The 17,063-nt window shown below is 45.3% G+C and overlaps 1 protein-coding gene and 1 non-coding gene across 2 annotated transcripts in view; both read right to left on the bottom strand.

Annotated features, from left to right (window-relative positions):
• Nucleotides 1-14,122, bottom strand: part of PXN (paxillin) — a 32,390-nt gene extending 18,268 nt beyond the window's left edge. The window contains exon 1 of the mRNA XM_015817474.1: nt 14,110-14,122. Coding sequence (XP_015672960.1) covers nt 14,110-14,122 — 13 coding nt within the window. The remainder of the gene's footprint in view (nt 1-14,109) is intronic.
• An 849-nt stretch (nt 14,123-14,971) lies between these two features.
• LOC114922670 lies at nt 14,972-15,112 on the bottom strand. Its single transcript, XR_003810455.1, has one exon. It is a non-coding gene; the product is annotated as a U4 spliceosomal RNA (small nuclear RNA).
• Nucleotides 15,113-17,063: the final 1,951 nt, after the last annotated feature.

The following is a 17,063-nucleotide window of genomic DNA, read 5'->3' as shown; positions in this document are numbered from 1 at the left end:
GAGGAGGAGGCAGAGGAGGAGGCAGAGGAAAAGGACTGTGGGGTCCTTGGTACTCTCTGTGCTTGGTAGTTTTCTTGCAGACGTTTCATTAACCTACTAAGTAACATCATCAGAAGGGAGTGGAATTTATGGACAGGAGGAGGAAGAGGAGGGGGTGGAAGGAGGAGGAATGGCTGCTCTCTTAAGTCCTGCATTCTTTGATTGAGAGTCAATGTTTAAACAGACTTTATGACTCACCCTTGAACAGGGTAGGTGTGTCCAAAACACTTCCCAACAGGCAATGATTATTCATGCTCTTTTTCTCTCTTGTACACACACACACACACACACACACACACACACACACACACACATATACCTAGCCTCATTCCATTCAAAACTACAAGTTCTCCACTGCAAAGCAGGCCAGGAAACGCAGAATCAACAGAATTTCCGATTTGAAAGGGACCTGGGAGGTCTTCTAGCCCAACCCCCTGTCCAAGCACGAGGTGGCCAATGGAAAGCTAGGCACCCATTTCCTCAGCAGGAAGTTGCTGACGTTGGGGATCGAAAGCACTCGGTCCCGTTCCTTTCTTAGATCAATCGAAGAGATTCTGGTTCCGGCACCGATCGTCAATATCAGAGTGGTCAGGATGCTCTTTCAAAATCAATTATCTCCCGTATTCCTTTTCTAGGAATTAGCTGCGGTTTCATGAGGACCGGCATCTAATATTAGACGAAGCTCTTGCTAAGGATGACTTCAGATCGGATGTCAATCAGGATGGAGTGCTTGGAGGACGTTTACAATATCAAGATGTGCTTCCAGGACAGGTAAGTCCTCGACTTACGACAGTCCCATTTAGCGACTGTTCAAAGTTACAACAGCACTGGAAAAAAGGGACTCAGGACCGCTTTTCACACCGACAACCATCGTAACACCCCTCCCTCCCACAGTCACGTGATCAAAAATTCAGGTGCTTGGCCACTGACTCACATTTATGACCGCTGTAGTGTCCCGGGGGTCATACAATCGATCATCTTTTGAGACCGTCTGACAAGCAAAGTCAGATTCACTTCACAAACGGTGTCGCTAATTTAACAACAACCGCAGCGATGTCCTCAAGAACTGTGGCAAGGAAAGCCATCAAATGGAGCAAATTTCACTCAACAAAATGTATTAATAATAATAAATATATAAATACATAAATCCTAAATAAGCCAGGATCCAAATCTCCATTTCTTAAGCCTTAATTTATCTGTACCCGCAGGCTGCTGATCTTTGAACCCAGGGTGACCCAACCTCCTTTGGAATCAACCGATCCAGATCGTATGCAGACTTCAGCATCCTGTTAAGCTGTATTACTCATCTCCTGAAGCCAAATCCTTCTGGTACGGCATTTTGATCCGATTGCACAATGGAAAGATTGCAACACTGCCCTGAACCTTACACATCCTCTCCTACACACAACAGACCTACATGCACATGTGGGGGACTGTGATGGGGTTATAGTTAAGGAAGGTATAGACAAGGAGGCGGAAAGCTTTACGTCTGGTATCCACAGGGGTGTATTTGTGTAGTGTGCAAAATATACCTTCCTAATGTGTTAAAAGACGAGGGGCACCATTGGCTAAAGTGTGTTGGCTGGGGGAGCCCAGAAGGGGGACCTGTTTTGGGGGGGTGACACCCGCCCTTTGGAACAAAATCAGACTGGCCCTTCTCTGTTGGCTTGGCAGACTTGGTTTTGTATCTGAATCTGGAGCGTTAGGTGTGGGGGAGAGCCCGTCTTCTAGCTGTGTGGATAATTGGTTGGATAATTACAATTAATCACAATTACAGACTTCAGTCTTGAACTGTTAAGTTAGAAGGGAGAGTATAAAAATGCTCAATACATATTTATACAAACCAAACAAATTTACTGGCAGTTAAAATAGAAGGAAGGAAAAAAGGAAGGAAGAAAGGAAGGAAGGAAGGGAGGGAGGGAGGGAGGGAGGGAGGGAGGGAAAAGTAGAAAGAAAAAGAAAGAAAAAGGAAAGAAGGAAGAAAAAGAAGAGATATAGGGAAGGGGAAGGGGAAGGGAAGGAAAGGGAAGGAAAGGGAAGGAAAGGGAAAAGGAAAGAGAAAAGGAAAGAAAGAGGCAAAATATTGGGTTTCTTCCCCCTTTTACTGAAAATCCCTTCCCAACAGGTGAGATGAGTTTCATTCTTGGGAACTGGGGATCAGCCTTCAGCAGAAAGGATCCCGTTCCAGCAATCTCCATCAACAAGCTCTTTTCTTACAATCATTCTTTCTCTTATCTAGATCCCTCCCCTATCAGAGAGGGCAAAAAGTTCACTCATTCCAAGGTCTAAGCCCTCAGCAATCCCTGCAGGCTGGTGCTAGCTAGCTAAAAACACAGCGGCCTCAAGCAGAAGCAGCAACCAGGTAGATTTCCTTCTCTTTCCGCACTGAACCGAGCGGAGAGCCTGGAAGCTTTTCATAACCATAAGAATTATAGCCTCATAGTTCGCTCTGGCCAAACCTCCAAGGCTAATTGTCTATGGAGATTGTCAGTCATCCAGTTATTGTGTCCCAAAGGTACTTTTTCAAAAGGCAACTGGACATTCTTGGGGGGGGGGTTCTCTCTTGAAGAGGCTTCACTTCTCATCCAAAAAGCATCTTTAACTTCTGACTGAATGGTGGGGAATGGAAGAATTTATATTCCTCGGTCCTTAGTGCTTTGCTCATCCAGATGAGTGCAAGGAATATAAATCCTTCATTCCCGAATAGGATAGAATAGAATAAGGAATAGAATAGAATAGAATAATAGAATAAGGAATAGAATAGAATAGAATAAGGAATAGAATAGAATAGAATAGAATAAGGAATAGAATAAGGAATAGAATAGAATAGAATAGAATAGAATAGAATAGAATAGAATAGAATAGAATAGAATAGAATAGAATAGAATAGAATAGAATAGAATATGGCCATAAGTTGACGTCTATCTGTAATCAATGTTGAAATATCACATCATCTTAATTCTACATATATGGATAAGCTCTCCATAGAAGTTTGGTCGCCCTGTGATTTAGGTCTCTCTTAGTGCCCTTAACTATACCATCTTGTGACAAGGCTGAGTGCCTTACTATTAACAACCACCACGAAAAGAATTAAACATGCACACAACCCAAGACTCTCCTTACGTGCTTTTGCAAAAGGTGAGAAAGGACTGCCGGAGGAATGAAATTTACAGTGGGGGAAGTAAGAGGAATGGCATTTTGGTAAGGAGACAAAAGACTTGGTGTTGTCAGCCAGTGGAGTGTGTAGGAGACGAACAATTCCTTCCTTATGCTGGCAGAGCCGGGGCACTTTGGTGTGGGCTCTTGTGAAGTTTCTCCAGTGTGTTTGTGTCTTCCCAACAAGGGCAAATCAAGGCTAGGCGGGAGAACTTCTACTCTGGGGCCAGAATTTAGATGCAGAATTAATAAGCCTCGACGTGTTCAGCGAACATTAACTGCATGTTAACCATCATCTAGATCAGGTTTTCTCAATCTGGACCACTTTCAGATGTATTGATTCCAATTCCCAGAATTGACCAGCTTGAAAAATAACACCTTATACTGTTATACTGTATGCTCTACTGTAGCTACCTGGTCTCTTAGTTTATTTCTGAATCTCATCCCCAAATTAGTCATGATCTTAAAGGCTTTTCATAGCTTATTGTAAGGAGAGGTGAGTCTTCCCTGACCTCTGGATACCAGGGGTATATTGCAAATTTCTTTGGAATGTTCTTAAGGGGAGTTTGCTGTCACAGTCAAGAGGGAGTCCATCTATTCTCCAAAGCACCTGAGGGCAGGACAAGAAGCAATGGGTGGAAGCTGCTTGATCAAAGAGAGACCCAGCCTAGAAGTAAAGAGAATTTCCCTGACGTTGAGAACAGTTATTCAATGGGACAGTTTGCCTTCAAAAGTTGTGGGTGCTCCATCATTGGAGGTTTTTAAGAAGAGATTGGACAATTACTGGTCCGGAATAGTATAGGGTCTCCTGCTTGAGTATTGGGGTTGGACTAAAAGACCTCAACAAAGTCTGTCATTCTGTTATAATAGTTTTCTATGTGGATTGATTCTGGAGTGACTTCTGAAGGAACCGCCAGGAACCCTTACAGAGAAACAGACCCCCATGTTTAAAAAAAGGCCGCGTCCCTCGACGTGTGTGCCCGCCACCGTTAGCTCTGACGACAGAACCCTCATTTAAGGAGGACACAATCCCAGCTGTAACTTAATCCACAGCAGGACTATTTTACGTGGTGAGCAACTGCCGAGGAATGGAGAATGTCGGTATATTTATCCCTTGAACATGCGTTCAGATAGGACGTTGCCCCTCGCTGCTAAAAGGGGAAGCTCGGCGGAGAAAGGCAGGATCCACTTCAGGAACAGGCAGAAATCTTTAAATCTGAATGCAAACTGCCCCCACCCCCACCCCCAGGACTGAAAGTACAGAAGGAGAGGAAAAAATAAAATTCCCTCCAGCCAAAAGGACTAATTGGAATTCCTCCCAAAGAATCTTTCTCTCTTTGCCACTGAACACGAAGAGAACAGGAGAACAGAATAACAAGAGTTGGAAGGGACCTTGGAGGTCTTCTAGTCCAACCCCCTGCTCAGGCAGGAAATCCTACACCATTCCAGACAAATGGTTGTCCAAAATCTTCTTTAAAACTTCCAGTCTTGGAGCACCCACAACTTCTGGAGGCAAGTTGTTCCACTGATTAATTGTTGTCCTTCATTCTAGGCTGCTTCTCTGTTAGATAAACTTCCATCCATTAGTTCTTGTCCCGCCCTTAAGTGCTTTTGGAGAATAGGTTGACCCCCTCTTCTCTGCAAAAGCTCTTCAATTAGTGTAAGACTGCTATTATATCACCCTTAGTCCTTCTAGTCCAGCAAGGGGCTGGACTAGAACACCTCCAAGCTCCCTTCCAGCTCTGCTCTATTCTACTCTACTCTACTCTACTCTACTCTACTCTACTCTACTCTACTCTACATTCTATTCTATTCTATTCCTTATTTCTATTCTATTCTATTCTATTCTATTCTATTCTATTCTATTCTATTCTATTCTATTCTATTCTATTCTATTAGACGTACCCAATTCCTGCAACTGTTCTTCATATGTTTTAGCCTCCAGCCCCCTGATCATCTTTGTTGCCCTTCTCTGCCCTCTTCCCAGAGTCTCAACATCTATTTTATAGCATGGGAACCAAAACTGGAGGCAATATTCCAAGTGTGGTTTTACCAAAGCATTATTAAGCAGTACTAACCCTTCGCATGACCTAAAGCTAAAGCTGAAGAACCAGCTTCAAAACTGGGGTCAAAGCAATCAAGACTCAGATACAATCCTTTCTCTACCCCTTTTCTTAAAAAAAAATGGGGAAGAAATTTGAGAGTAATTCCTCCAGGGGACAGCAGAGCCTGGAAAGAAGTAATGCCTGGTCCTTCTGCTCTAGGTTTCTACTCAAGAAACTGGCTTCAGGATAGTGAATCAAGGCCACAACAAGGTCTCCTCCATCCGTGCCAAACTCTACAGCCAACGAGAGATATTTCTTAGTAGGCAGCCTCAGAAAAAGAACGGCTTTCTTGCTTGCCTGTGTTCAAGAACCAGATGGATCCAGAATGTTTCTTTCCAGTTGACAGCAAAAACCAAGAGGCAGGCCAGCTAGATACCTCAAGAGAACGGTGAATTTGGACCCAAACAAGCTCAATTCTGGCACGGGTTCTCTCCAAAATGCATTCCTTAAACAAGGATCAACAAGCTAGTCTGAGGAAGGTTACCTTCTCCCTGTTTCTTCTGATTGGTTCTGATTCAAAATCCTTTTCCCTGCTTGCTTAGATGTTCCGGCTGGTAACTTCATCGTTTCTCCATCTTCCCAGGATTAAAAATCAAGCACAGCCCCTTCCCCTCCATTTCCCCACCACCACCCCATTCCTGTTGTCTTCAGTTCAAGCAAAAGAGCCCCAAAGAGGTATAGAGATTTCCACAAAACGTGTCTAGAAGTTCTGGAAGCACCACTTACGACCGTTGCAGCATCCCCACGTGATCAAAATTCAAACTGTAACTTCGGACGGCCGCTAAATAAACTGTTGTGAGTCGAGGACCAGCTGCATTAAGCAAGGTCAGAGTGGATAACCGCAACTTACACACCCAGATCTGCTAAAACATTTAATTACTTACAGCACTGATGAAAGTTGTTGTTTTTTTAATCGCTTGACATCTTAACAAGCCTGCTCAATCAGAAGCTGACCGAGCATATTGCGTAAACATAGGAAACGAATTAATTCAGGAACAGGGTTGCATACTGGTATTTAAATTAGAGGAAAGAGAACTCTGGACAGAAATAGTTAAAGCAAATATAAAGGCTGGAAAGGAGATGCAGGAGAAAAAAAAACCACACACACAGGGCAGCTAAATAACAATGAAGCATTCTGGAAATAAGCAGCAGTTCCTCATTTGTTAAGAAAAGAAATAAAGCTTTAACCACACAGTTCCTTAAGCTGGTGAACACAAAGGAGCTGTACTTGGTTTTTAAAAAAACAAAAAGCATCTAGTAGCATCTTTTAGGGCTACGAGGACGTTTGGTATCAGTTGGAAAAGCTGCTGCTAAACGCCTTCTGATTTTCATCATAAAAATATTACAATTTCAGGACGAAACCGAATGGCCTCGTTGGAAAAGGTGCGATTGGAGACTCCTCCCAACTTTTATTATAAAAACATGGAAATGTTATTAAAAGAAATACATTTCTCGGAAAGGGTGTTATTAAATTCCTCGCCGTTATTTAAAAAAAAAATATTAGAACGGTAACAAAAGCCATCAAATGTGTGAGCTGGAAGAAGGGTTACAACAAGTAGTCCTCGGTTGACGACCACGACAGAGCCCCGAAATTTATCCTGCTAAGGGAGGATAATTTGTTAATAACTGTGTTTTGCCCCGTTTTACGACCTTTCTCGCCTCAGCTGTTAAGTGAATCACTGCAGGAACCCAGTCGTTAAGCGAATCTGGCTTCCTCCGTTGGCTTTGCTTGTCAGGTCGCAAAAGGGGAAATCAGGTGAGCAACGGTCATAAATATGAATCAGCTGCCAAGTGTCTGAATTTTGATCACGTGACCGCGGGGAGGCTGCAACGTCGTTAAGTGGGAAAAAACGGTCCTAAGCCCCTTTTTTTCAGTGCTGTCGTAACTTTGAACGGTCACTAAATGAACTGTTGAGCTACCTGCAGTCTTAAAACTGACCAAATGACTTTTGTCTTCTGCAACGTTTAGACCTCCCCCTGACGTTCTCCGTTCCCCTTCTCCGGAGAGCCACGTCCAAATTTCACCGTTTGGAAAGCGAGCGAGATATTTTCTCCAGTTCCAGCGTTCTGAGTAGGGGAAAACTGCGGCTGTTTCTGCCAAGGGGAGCCTTGGCCGGGCCTGCATTCCAGTTGATTAAAACAATTACCAGAAAACAGCCAAGAATTACATCAAACTTCCTCTCTGCACCACCCCGGCTCCTTTCCCTTCACCTCCACCCACATATTTCACGCAGCTTCTCCAATGCAATGTGCACCACTGGCAGGCCACTCCTTCCTGGAATGTGGAGATGACCTTGGAAAGCGGATTTCTGAATCAAATGGAGGGTTTGTCTTCAGGCTGGCCCTCCAGGTTGAGTAGAATAGAGCTGGATGGGACCTTGGAGGTCTTCTAGTCCAACCCCCTCCCCCCCGACACTCAAGCAGGAGACCCTAGGCCATTTCAGACAAAGGGCTGTCCAGTCTCTTCTTGAAAAGCTCCAGTGATGGAGCACCCACAATTTCTGAAGGTAGCTGAGTACTGCAAATGTGTCCGGAGCCTTCTTGCTTTCCTGCAGGACACAGATAAGCCTCCAAGTGGCCTCAACGACTCTCTGAAAGAAGGCAAATGACCAGCGGTCTGCAAGGAGCATAAACCCTTCCCTTCCCCACCACCCGGTCAGAGCCGAAGAAGCTTCTCGGATGGAAAGCGAAGCGAAACACGGAAGTCCAGTTGCTTCCTGAAAAAAGCACCTCTGGGACTCTAAATGAATAGTTGTCCATTGGGGATGACTTCTACAGAAAGCTGTGGTGGAACAGCGATGGGGACACGGCGATATCCTGGGCTTTCTCACCAGACTCAAAGGAGTTAAAGCTATCTTTGCAAAAGCGAAACTATCTGAGGAAGTGCCAAAAATGGCCCTTTGCATCGTTCTGCTCCAGCATCTGGGCTTCTGTCCAAGTCCCACAAGACAAAAACCGCCTCTGTTTTTTTTTTTTACCCGGGAACCGAATCATTTCAGAGCAGAGAAAAATCCCTCCTTGAGATGGTAAGGTTCTTAAGTCCCCCTGACCGTCTTCACCATGAGATCTGGGCCAAATGACGATGAAGTCCAGGGCCCCGACTCTGAGCGATTGAGCTGGCCTTCTAGCCGGCAACCAGCTTGCAAACTTTTGCTCTGCTCGGATTTAAACTTGGGAAGAAATCCTTCGAGACCTTAGCTGCGGCTTTGACTTTTATTTTTTTGTAAGCTTTGTATATCTACATCTATATACAGCTAGTCCACAGCTTGTTGAATTGATCCCAATTCGAAATTTATGTTGCTAAATGAGATATTAAGTTTTTTTTAAAAAAAACTGGAAACTGAAAGCAAATGCCAGTTTGATGTCATCAATTGGGGTCACGTGACCCTGGGATGCTGCATATGGCCTTCAATGCAGGCAGGCCAGTGTGATCACGTGACTGGGAGGGGAGGCAGTTGTAACTTTGAATCTGGGGATGTTAACTGAGACGTTCTGTTGTTATTTCAGACCGTCACTAAGCAGCTGGTTGCAACGTCAAGAATTACCTGTACAGAATATTACTCAATTTGCAACCATTCATTTAGTGACCGTTTGGAAAAGCGACTATTTTTTCACATGGACGACCATTGCAGCCTCCCCGTGGTCACATGATCAAAATTTAGAATGCTTGGCAACTGGCATGCACTTAGGACAGTTGCAGTGTCATTTGATGCCCTTTGGGACCTTCTGACAAGCAAAGTCAATGGGGGAAGCCAGGTTCACTTATCAACCATGTTGCTAAGTTAACAACTGCGGAGATCCACGGCCTTAAACCTGCCAAGGTTGAGAAAAACTGGCCTATAGCACAGTGTACCTGAAATCTGGGGGTGGAGAAGAGTAGCAAGCTGAATTCAATTTATTCAAATCTGGGATCAATTTCGCAGACGGTTTAAGAGGCGCTGTTGGGCCACGCCAAAATTAGAGAGTTGATGCAATCAATAAAACCATCCTAATCAATGAAAAATGTGTCAAGAGACACGAATAATAAAATATACAACTTCATGAAAGCATCCAAAAATAAACTGTGGGGAATTACCACATGCAAATCCATATACAGCATTCATTCTGTCTACATACATCTCAGTTTGTGTGGAATAAATAAGATTTTCTTTTTTTTTTAAGCAAGAGAATGGTTTGGAAAGATACTAAGTCCCTTCCTTCCTTCCTGTCTGTCTGTCTCTGTGTCTCAGATATACTATAAGCAGATTGATTCTAGGGACATATTTTTTTTAAATTTTTTTGGTAATGATGGTTTCTCAAATTAACACGTGGGGCCATCAATGGAGAGCAACATGTTTTGTAAATACCAATTACAAGTTGTTTTGGGTTTACAACCACAATTGGATCCAGAATTTCTGCTGTTAAGCAAAGCAGGTGGTTGAGTCAACCCTTTGTGCCCTGGTTGTTAAGTGAATCACCGCAATTGTTAAGTAAATCAAACGGTCGTTAAGCCATCACTTGAGCTGGGACGGTGAAATCATTGTAAATACAGGCTGGATGTTAAGTGCCCAGATTTTGATCACGTGATTGTGGGGATGCAAGGATTGGTCCATAGGTCACTTTTTTTTTAGTGCCTTTGTAACTATGGTCACTAAACGAGTGCTTGTAAGTTGAGGATTGCCTGAGGTAGTTCTAGACCAGGGGTAGGCAACCTTGGCCCCTTCATGACTCGTGGACTTCAACTCCCAGAATTCCTGAGCCAGCTGGCTCAGGAATTCTGGGAGTTGAAGTCCACGAGTCATGAAGGGGCCATAGTTCCCTCATGCTGGCTCAGGAATTCTGGGAGTTGAAGTCCACAATTCATGAAGGGGCCAAAGTTTCCCTCATGCTGGCTCAGGAATGTCGGAAGGTCGCAAAAGGGGATGATCACGTGACCCCGGGGGACGCTGCAACCGTCATAAGTACGAGTCAGTTGCCAAGCGTCTGAATTCTGATCACGTGACCGTGGGGGAGGCTGCAACGGTCGTAAGAGTGAAACACATTTCCAAGTCCCTTTTTTTCAGTGCCGTTGTAACTTGGAACGGTCACTAAGCCAACTGTTAATCGAGGACGACTTGTATGTGACAAATAGGAGCAGGGAATGTTTGGTTTTTGATTTGATTTTTTAAACCCTGGAAAACTCAACAGCCTAGCTTTTTAATACGATCCGGGGGGAAAAACAACAACTTTTTAACTTTTCCCAAATAGTGCTGAACAAAAAAGGACCGGCGTCAAAAAAAATATATATCACAGAATCTGTTCAGATTAAACACCTCTTTAAGGGGGGGGGGAAGAGTCACTCCCAAAAGCCCTATTTGATGATTAAGCGGCTGGTGGACGGAGTTGCAAATATATACAATTTATGAATTTATGGAATGCAACAGCTGTAGCTTGTGTGTTTGAATAGCCGGGATCTGGAGCAGAAGGGAATGTCTCTCTGGTGGGGTCACAACTTTTGTCAAAGTGTTTGCCCTTAACCTATGTAACATTCACACAGCTACTGGGAGACCGTTTGGGAAAACAGGAGACCGGGCAGGGAAGCTACGGGAGGTTCAAAATCCGAGCGCCAAGCAGCAACACGGAGCAGGTATTTTGAAATATCTCATTTTTTTTTCATGACTGCTATTAGGATGCAAGGGAGAGAGATTGGAGGGAATGCAGACATTTATTCACGTACTTGTTTCCCACCTTGATTCTGTTTACAAATAAGTCAAGGGGCGAACGTATCCAACATCGCTGCCCCCACAACAACCCTGTGAGATGGACTGGGCTGAGAAAAAGGGACTGGTGTAAAGTCACCCAGCCGGCTTTCATGCCTAAGGCGGGACTAGAACTCACAGTCTCCTGTCGATTGGCCCAAGGTCACTGAACTGGCTGTCATGCCTAAGGCAGGACTAACGCACCATCTCCTGGTGATTGGCCCAAAGTCACCCAGCTGGCTTTTATGCCTAAGGCGGGACTAGAACTCCCAGTCTCCGGGTTATTGGCTCAAAGTCATCCCACCGGCTTTCATTCCTAAAGCGGGACTAGAACTAAGTGTTTCCTGTTGATTGGCTCAAAGTCACCCAGCCGGCTTTTATGCCTAAGGCGGGACTAGAATTCCCACTCTCCCAGTTTTTAGCCTAGGTGTCTTAACCACTAGACCACACTGGCTCTCCTCACTTTGAAAGATCTTTTCTTAACTCACAGTCCTTTACAACATCACGAGCACGGACATTTTTATTCCTCCCCTACAAATGGAAGGGGCAGAACTGAATCCCAGATGCCAACTGTATGATGGGCTCAGCCTCTAGATGGATTTATCTCTGACTTGTTTTAGATTCCCCTTTTCTGAAAGTGTTACAGCCGATTTTAAATTAGCACTGCAATTTAATACTCAAGGTCTAGGAATAAAATTGAAACTCTCCTGGAGAACATTGCGCAGTTAGAACCATTTGCAACTGGATGCAGCTAAAATTTACCTACCCAAAAATCTATAACCTACATTTTTTCCCCAGTTACAGTATCTCCCCCCCCCCCCATCTTTCTTATATTAGCGGGTGTTTTGATTCTCTACTGCATTACAACCTAATTATTTTGTCCCAATAGGTTCTCCCAAACCGTAGGCTTTAATTACAATAAAACATATGTATCTAATAAATAAACAGTTAAAAAGGGCAGGGCTACGTCTGCATGCCACCACTCTAACTGAGGTCTACAGTTCAATAATGATTTACTTGACTCAAGTTTCCTGGAAACACACACACACACACAAAAACCCTGCAGATTGTTACACAAGCCTATCAAGAAGTTGGCTAGAAGTCTGCAATTCAGCGCATTGCTTTTAAAGTCTGAGAAAGAATAAAGGGAAGGGGAGATCCCAGAGATAAAGCAGATGTTGCTTTAAAAAAAATAATGGCAGGACGGCATGCAGGAAAAATAGTACAACTGTAGACAGAGAGAAGGAATGTTTTTAAAAATTGTGCCTATCTAAAATGCCATAAACAATAAGCCAAAGGACCATACTGGATAGCATTACAGCTTTTGGCTGAGGAATTCTGGGAGTTGAAGTCCACAAGTCATAAAGTGGCCAAGATTGGGGACCCTGGCTATAGGAGATTGCTACAAGTCACAAGAGGCGCTTCATTTTAAGGAAAATTTCCTGTCCTTAAAAAGAAAAGAACTACGGAGAGCGTTGCTCCAAGCAACAAGCCACTCTTCCACTCTTTTTAAAAAAATGTTCTTTTGTAAGCTGGATGTTACAAAACCAACCTGGGAACACACCAACCTTTTGTTGGCAACTTTGTATTCTAGCAAAAACTTGTGCTTTTGATTCTTTTTAATGTAGCTTCCTTGCTAATAGCTTCCTATTCCTTAGGGATACATAAACACTAGGAAAAGGGGGGAAAAAGAATTCAATGTATATAAAAGCAAGCTTAAGTCATGCCTAAATATTATGACTGTGAAAGAGATACTTTTTAAAGAGTTTGCGGCGGAAGGCATCATCAGCCTGGGAGGGAGTTGGATGTTGTGGAGGACGATGGATGTTGTGATCAAAGGCATCAGTTAGAGGAGGGGGCCTGGAGGAACAACGGGTTAAAAAAAAGTCAGCCTTGGTGGGGTTTACACAACACCCTCTGGCAGTGAGAACAATTAATCGGTGGAAGGGCTTGCCTTCAGAAGTTGTGGGTGCCCCATTGCTGGAGGTTTTCAAGAAGAGATTGGAAAACCTTTTCTCCGGAATGATATATTCTTCTGCTCAAGCAGGAGGTTGGACTAGATGACCTCTGGGGGTCTCTTCCAGCCCTACGATTCTATAAGCCTAAACTGGATTTAGGGACTTTTACAGACAGTTTGGAAACTGCCAGCTGCTGGTAGAATGAGGGTGGGAGGGGGGAGCCAGCCCTCAAAACTGGTGTAATATTATTTCTTGATTTGAGGGTACACTCACGATATAGGAGTATCTGAACGCCTAACCCACGTCTGGAGTTTAGCGCGTTGTGTGAACCCGAGTCAGCCTGAAGCAAAAAGAAAAAGGGGGAAGGGGGCTGAAAGAGGGAGAGCAATCCGAGGGGGGAGGGCAAAATATGTGAACTTGAAGCCAAGTTGGGGTGTGTGTGGAGGCAAAGAGAGACTTCATGGAGGGGGGGTCCGCATGGCAGGTGGAGAGGAAGGGGCGGAAACCCGTTTGATCCTTTAAACTGAACTCCAAAGAGAAGAACGGGGGAAAAAAGAGGAAGAGGAGAAGTTTGGGGACCTACATGGACGCCCCCCCCCAAAAAAGCAAAGCAGGAGACGCAAGACACGGGACCCCGTTTAAAAAAAGTCCATTTAGGAATTTATGGGAGAGCGAGCGTCCCAAAACGGAACGGAAGTGAGGTTTCTCCCAACACCTTAAAGTAGGGTTCTTTTTTTTCCTTTTTTTTCCTTTTTAGCGAGGCGGCCGCCTCCCCGCGAAAGGGATCGGGGGAGGGATAGAAGAGTAACCAATCCGATCCCCCCCGCCCGGAAAGGAAACCCACTTGAAAAAGTGCAGGAAGCGGCCCACAAAGGGAGAAACTAGGGAGGGGTGGACCCTAACCCTCCGACCCAAAGAGGGATCCCCCTCCCCAATTAAAGGCAGCAAAGGAAGAGGCGAGGAGGACCCTCCCCCAAAAGAGAACAAAGTAAAGAGGTTCCAAAGAAAGGCGAGGGAGGGGGGGGAGAAGGAGAGATGGCCAAGAAAGCAGCAACAGCAGCAAAAGCCCCCTCCCACCCACCCCCCAAAAAAGAAAGTAAGGGGAGGGGGTAGCCCCGTTGGCGCGTGGCTCACCCAGATCGTCCATGTTGCTGCTGCTGCTGCTGCCGCCGCCCCGACTGGAGCCGCTGCTGCCGCTCCGGGAGCCCGCGCGCGCGTGCCCGCGAGCCCACCGAGGCCCGCCCCCGCCGCGCGGGCGCCAGCTGCCCGAGCTGGATCGCGGAGGGGAGGGGGGGAAAGGAGGCCTCGCGGCGTCTCTGCGGCGCCGGCGCCCCCTAGCGGCCTTGCGTGGGAAGCGCAGGGGGAGGCGAAGTCAGCCTCCCCCCCCCCCGCGGTGGGGAATGCGCGAACTTCCGCAGGATCTCGCTTGGGTTCGATGCTCTCTAGAGCAGGGGGTCTCCAATCTTTGTCCGCATTGTGACTTGTGGACTTCAACTCCCAGAATCCCTCAGCCAGCCATTGCTGGCTGGGGAATTCTGGGAGATGAAGTCCCACCGTCTGGAAAGTTGCCCAGGTGGGAAAACACGGCTTGCACGTTTGCACGTGCTTAACCAAGTACCCGACGTGGCCCTTTTCACAGACCTGTGCTTCCCGTTTTCTTTCTCCAGCCCACGCCCTGGGATCACCTGTTGGTGGGATCACCTGTTGATGCCGCATCCAATGGATTCGTTTTTGGGGTACTGGCTCTGGAAATTACATGCTGTCCCCCCCTACCAGGGCGATTTGATGCCATTCCATTGGCAACTTGGAAGATGGGCGGACTTCAACTCCCAGAATTCCCCAGGCATGAAAACCTGGCTTAGAAGTCCACCCATCTTAAAAGCTGCTAAGGTCAAAACACGTCGTTTAACTCTTTTAAGCAAACGCTTCTAAATCACTTCCAAGGAGCTAGCTCTCATTTTTTCTTCTTCTTCTGTTTTTAAACCACAAGTATCAGTCTCCGTAGAGACTGTCAAAAATTGCCAATGCCGACTATATTTCAAGTCGTCATGGCGGGGTATTGGGAAAAGTTTTCAATTAGCAATAATCGCGCCTCGGATAAACCTCATTGGCTACGATACTGCCACTGCGCAAAGCTGGCTACATTGTAGCCATTTTTTTCGTGCCCAACCACGCAACCACGAATCACACCACGGTGAGCCCCCAACCCAGTATTATAAGAGTGATTGCCCGCTCTATGTCCTACACACCAACGTATTGTGCACTCTTATTTTTGCACGGTGGAAGGAAAAAGGCGCCCCTATTTCCCACTCCCAAGCGGATCCCATGCTGCAAAGGCTTCTGGGATCTTATGTTAATTAGTGCAAACGTCACACTCGGAAGTAGGAGCTGGGTGGGAAGGGGGGGCGAGAGGGGGCGGTCTTTACCTGTGGACCAAAGACCTGCCTAGAAAGGGATATATAGAAACTTCAGAAAAACCTATAGAGGAATAGAATAGAGCAGAATTCTTTATTGGCTAAGGGTGATTGGACACACACAAGGAATTTGTCTCCCATGCAAAAGCTTGTAAGGTGTACGTACACTTGATAAATCAAGATCATCATAAATAATAAAATACAACACTCAGTGATAGTCATAGGATACTAAATAGGTAAACGACACAAATCGTAATAGGATACGAAATAAAGGCAATCGACATAATCGTGAGATACAAACAACAAAGTGATAGTCATAAGAAGCTAAGGAAATAGGTAATAGGACAGATGAGAAGATGAGAAGGATAATAGGTAATATACAGACCTACGGATGGTACTAGGTGGTTCCTAGGGCATAGACCAGGGGTCTTCAAACTTGGCCCTTTTATGACTTGTGGACTTCAACTCCCAGAATTCCTCAGCCAGGCATAGACACTGTTGTGGGTGTTCAGGAGAGTGATGGCATGGGGGGGGGGAAGGGTCTTTGCAATCCCAAAACAATTGGACCATCACTTAAACACCATCGGCATTGACAAATTCACCATTGGTCAATTGCAAAAGGCAGCTTTACTCTAAGCAGATGACATCCTGCGATGATATCTTTAACACCATCCCCATCTGCGTATTCCAGGTCCTTGGGACTTGATTGTAGACAAATGGGCGGACCAAATCCAGTCTAAACAACTGGCTGGCTTTGTAATGAACCAAAATTAAGATTTGATTTCTCTCCCAAGTCAATGTGTTATTGCTTTTAAATCATATTCATACAGCGGTAGCATTTCTGAAAATGTTCCAGGTGCTACACAAAACTTGTCCGACAGGGTAATAAATCTTATCCCGATTTCTAAGGAAGCAAATTCCACTGAACTTAGTGAACTTAGCGTTGTCAAGATAGAAAAAATAAGGGTGGGGAAAAAGAAAGAAGCAAACTTTAAACCTTACAAGTCACATACTGACAGTTCAGGTATTCGGGGAAAACTTTGCAGTTCCTTTCTCTGGGACATAAGGCTTCCTGGTTCATTTCTCCTTCTGCAGCAAGAACTTGTTTATAACGTTAGGTCTAAAATTTAATCAATCTAACCCTGAATTATGCAAATAAATAGTGCGTCAAGTTGAGGACCTATGGCTTGAAAATCTGCAAGCTAAGGATAAAAAAATACAATGTGAATTCTAACACAGCAAGATACAGCCCTCCAGCAGGTAAAAATCATATAAAACAGGGTCTTCAAACTTGGCCCTTTTAAGACTTGTGGACTTCAACTCCCAGAATTCCTCAGCCAGGCGTGCCTGGCTGAGGAATTCCGGGAGCTGAAGTCCACAAGCCATAAAAGGGCCAAGTTTGAAAACCTCTGATATAAAACTTGCAGGGTTCATTGATTCAGTCCTCCATGAAGACAGAGGGGTTAACTCAGGGATGTAATAAACTAGATGCACTCTGCACTCTCTCAGAGGCATTCTTGCCTCTCTAGGTCCCCAACCTTTGCGGCTTGGCTGCCCGGCTGGGGTAACGGAAGAGAAGAATCTCAGCACTGGCGGAAGCGCTCCGAGCGCCATGTTGAGCCAGGGCGAGCGGGGAGGGGGGGGAGAAGGAGAGGAAGCGACGCGCAAGGGCGG

Source organism: Protobothrops mucrosquamatus, unplaced genomic scaffold (assembly GCF_001527695.2).
Source record: "Protobothrops mucrosquamatus isolate PMUCROS unplaced genomic scaffold, P.Mucros_1.0 scaffold593, whole genome shotgun sequence".
NCBI lineage: Eukaryota > Metazoa > Chordata > Lepidosauria > Squamata > Viperidae > Protobothrops > Protobothrops mucrosquamatus.
This window is presented reverse-complemented; position numbering and strand designations above follow the sequence as displayed.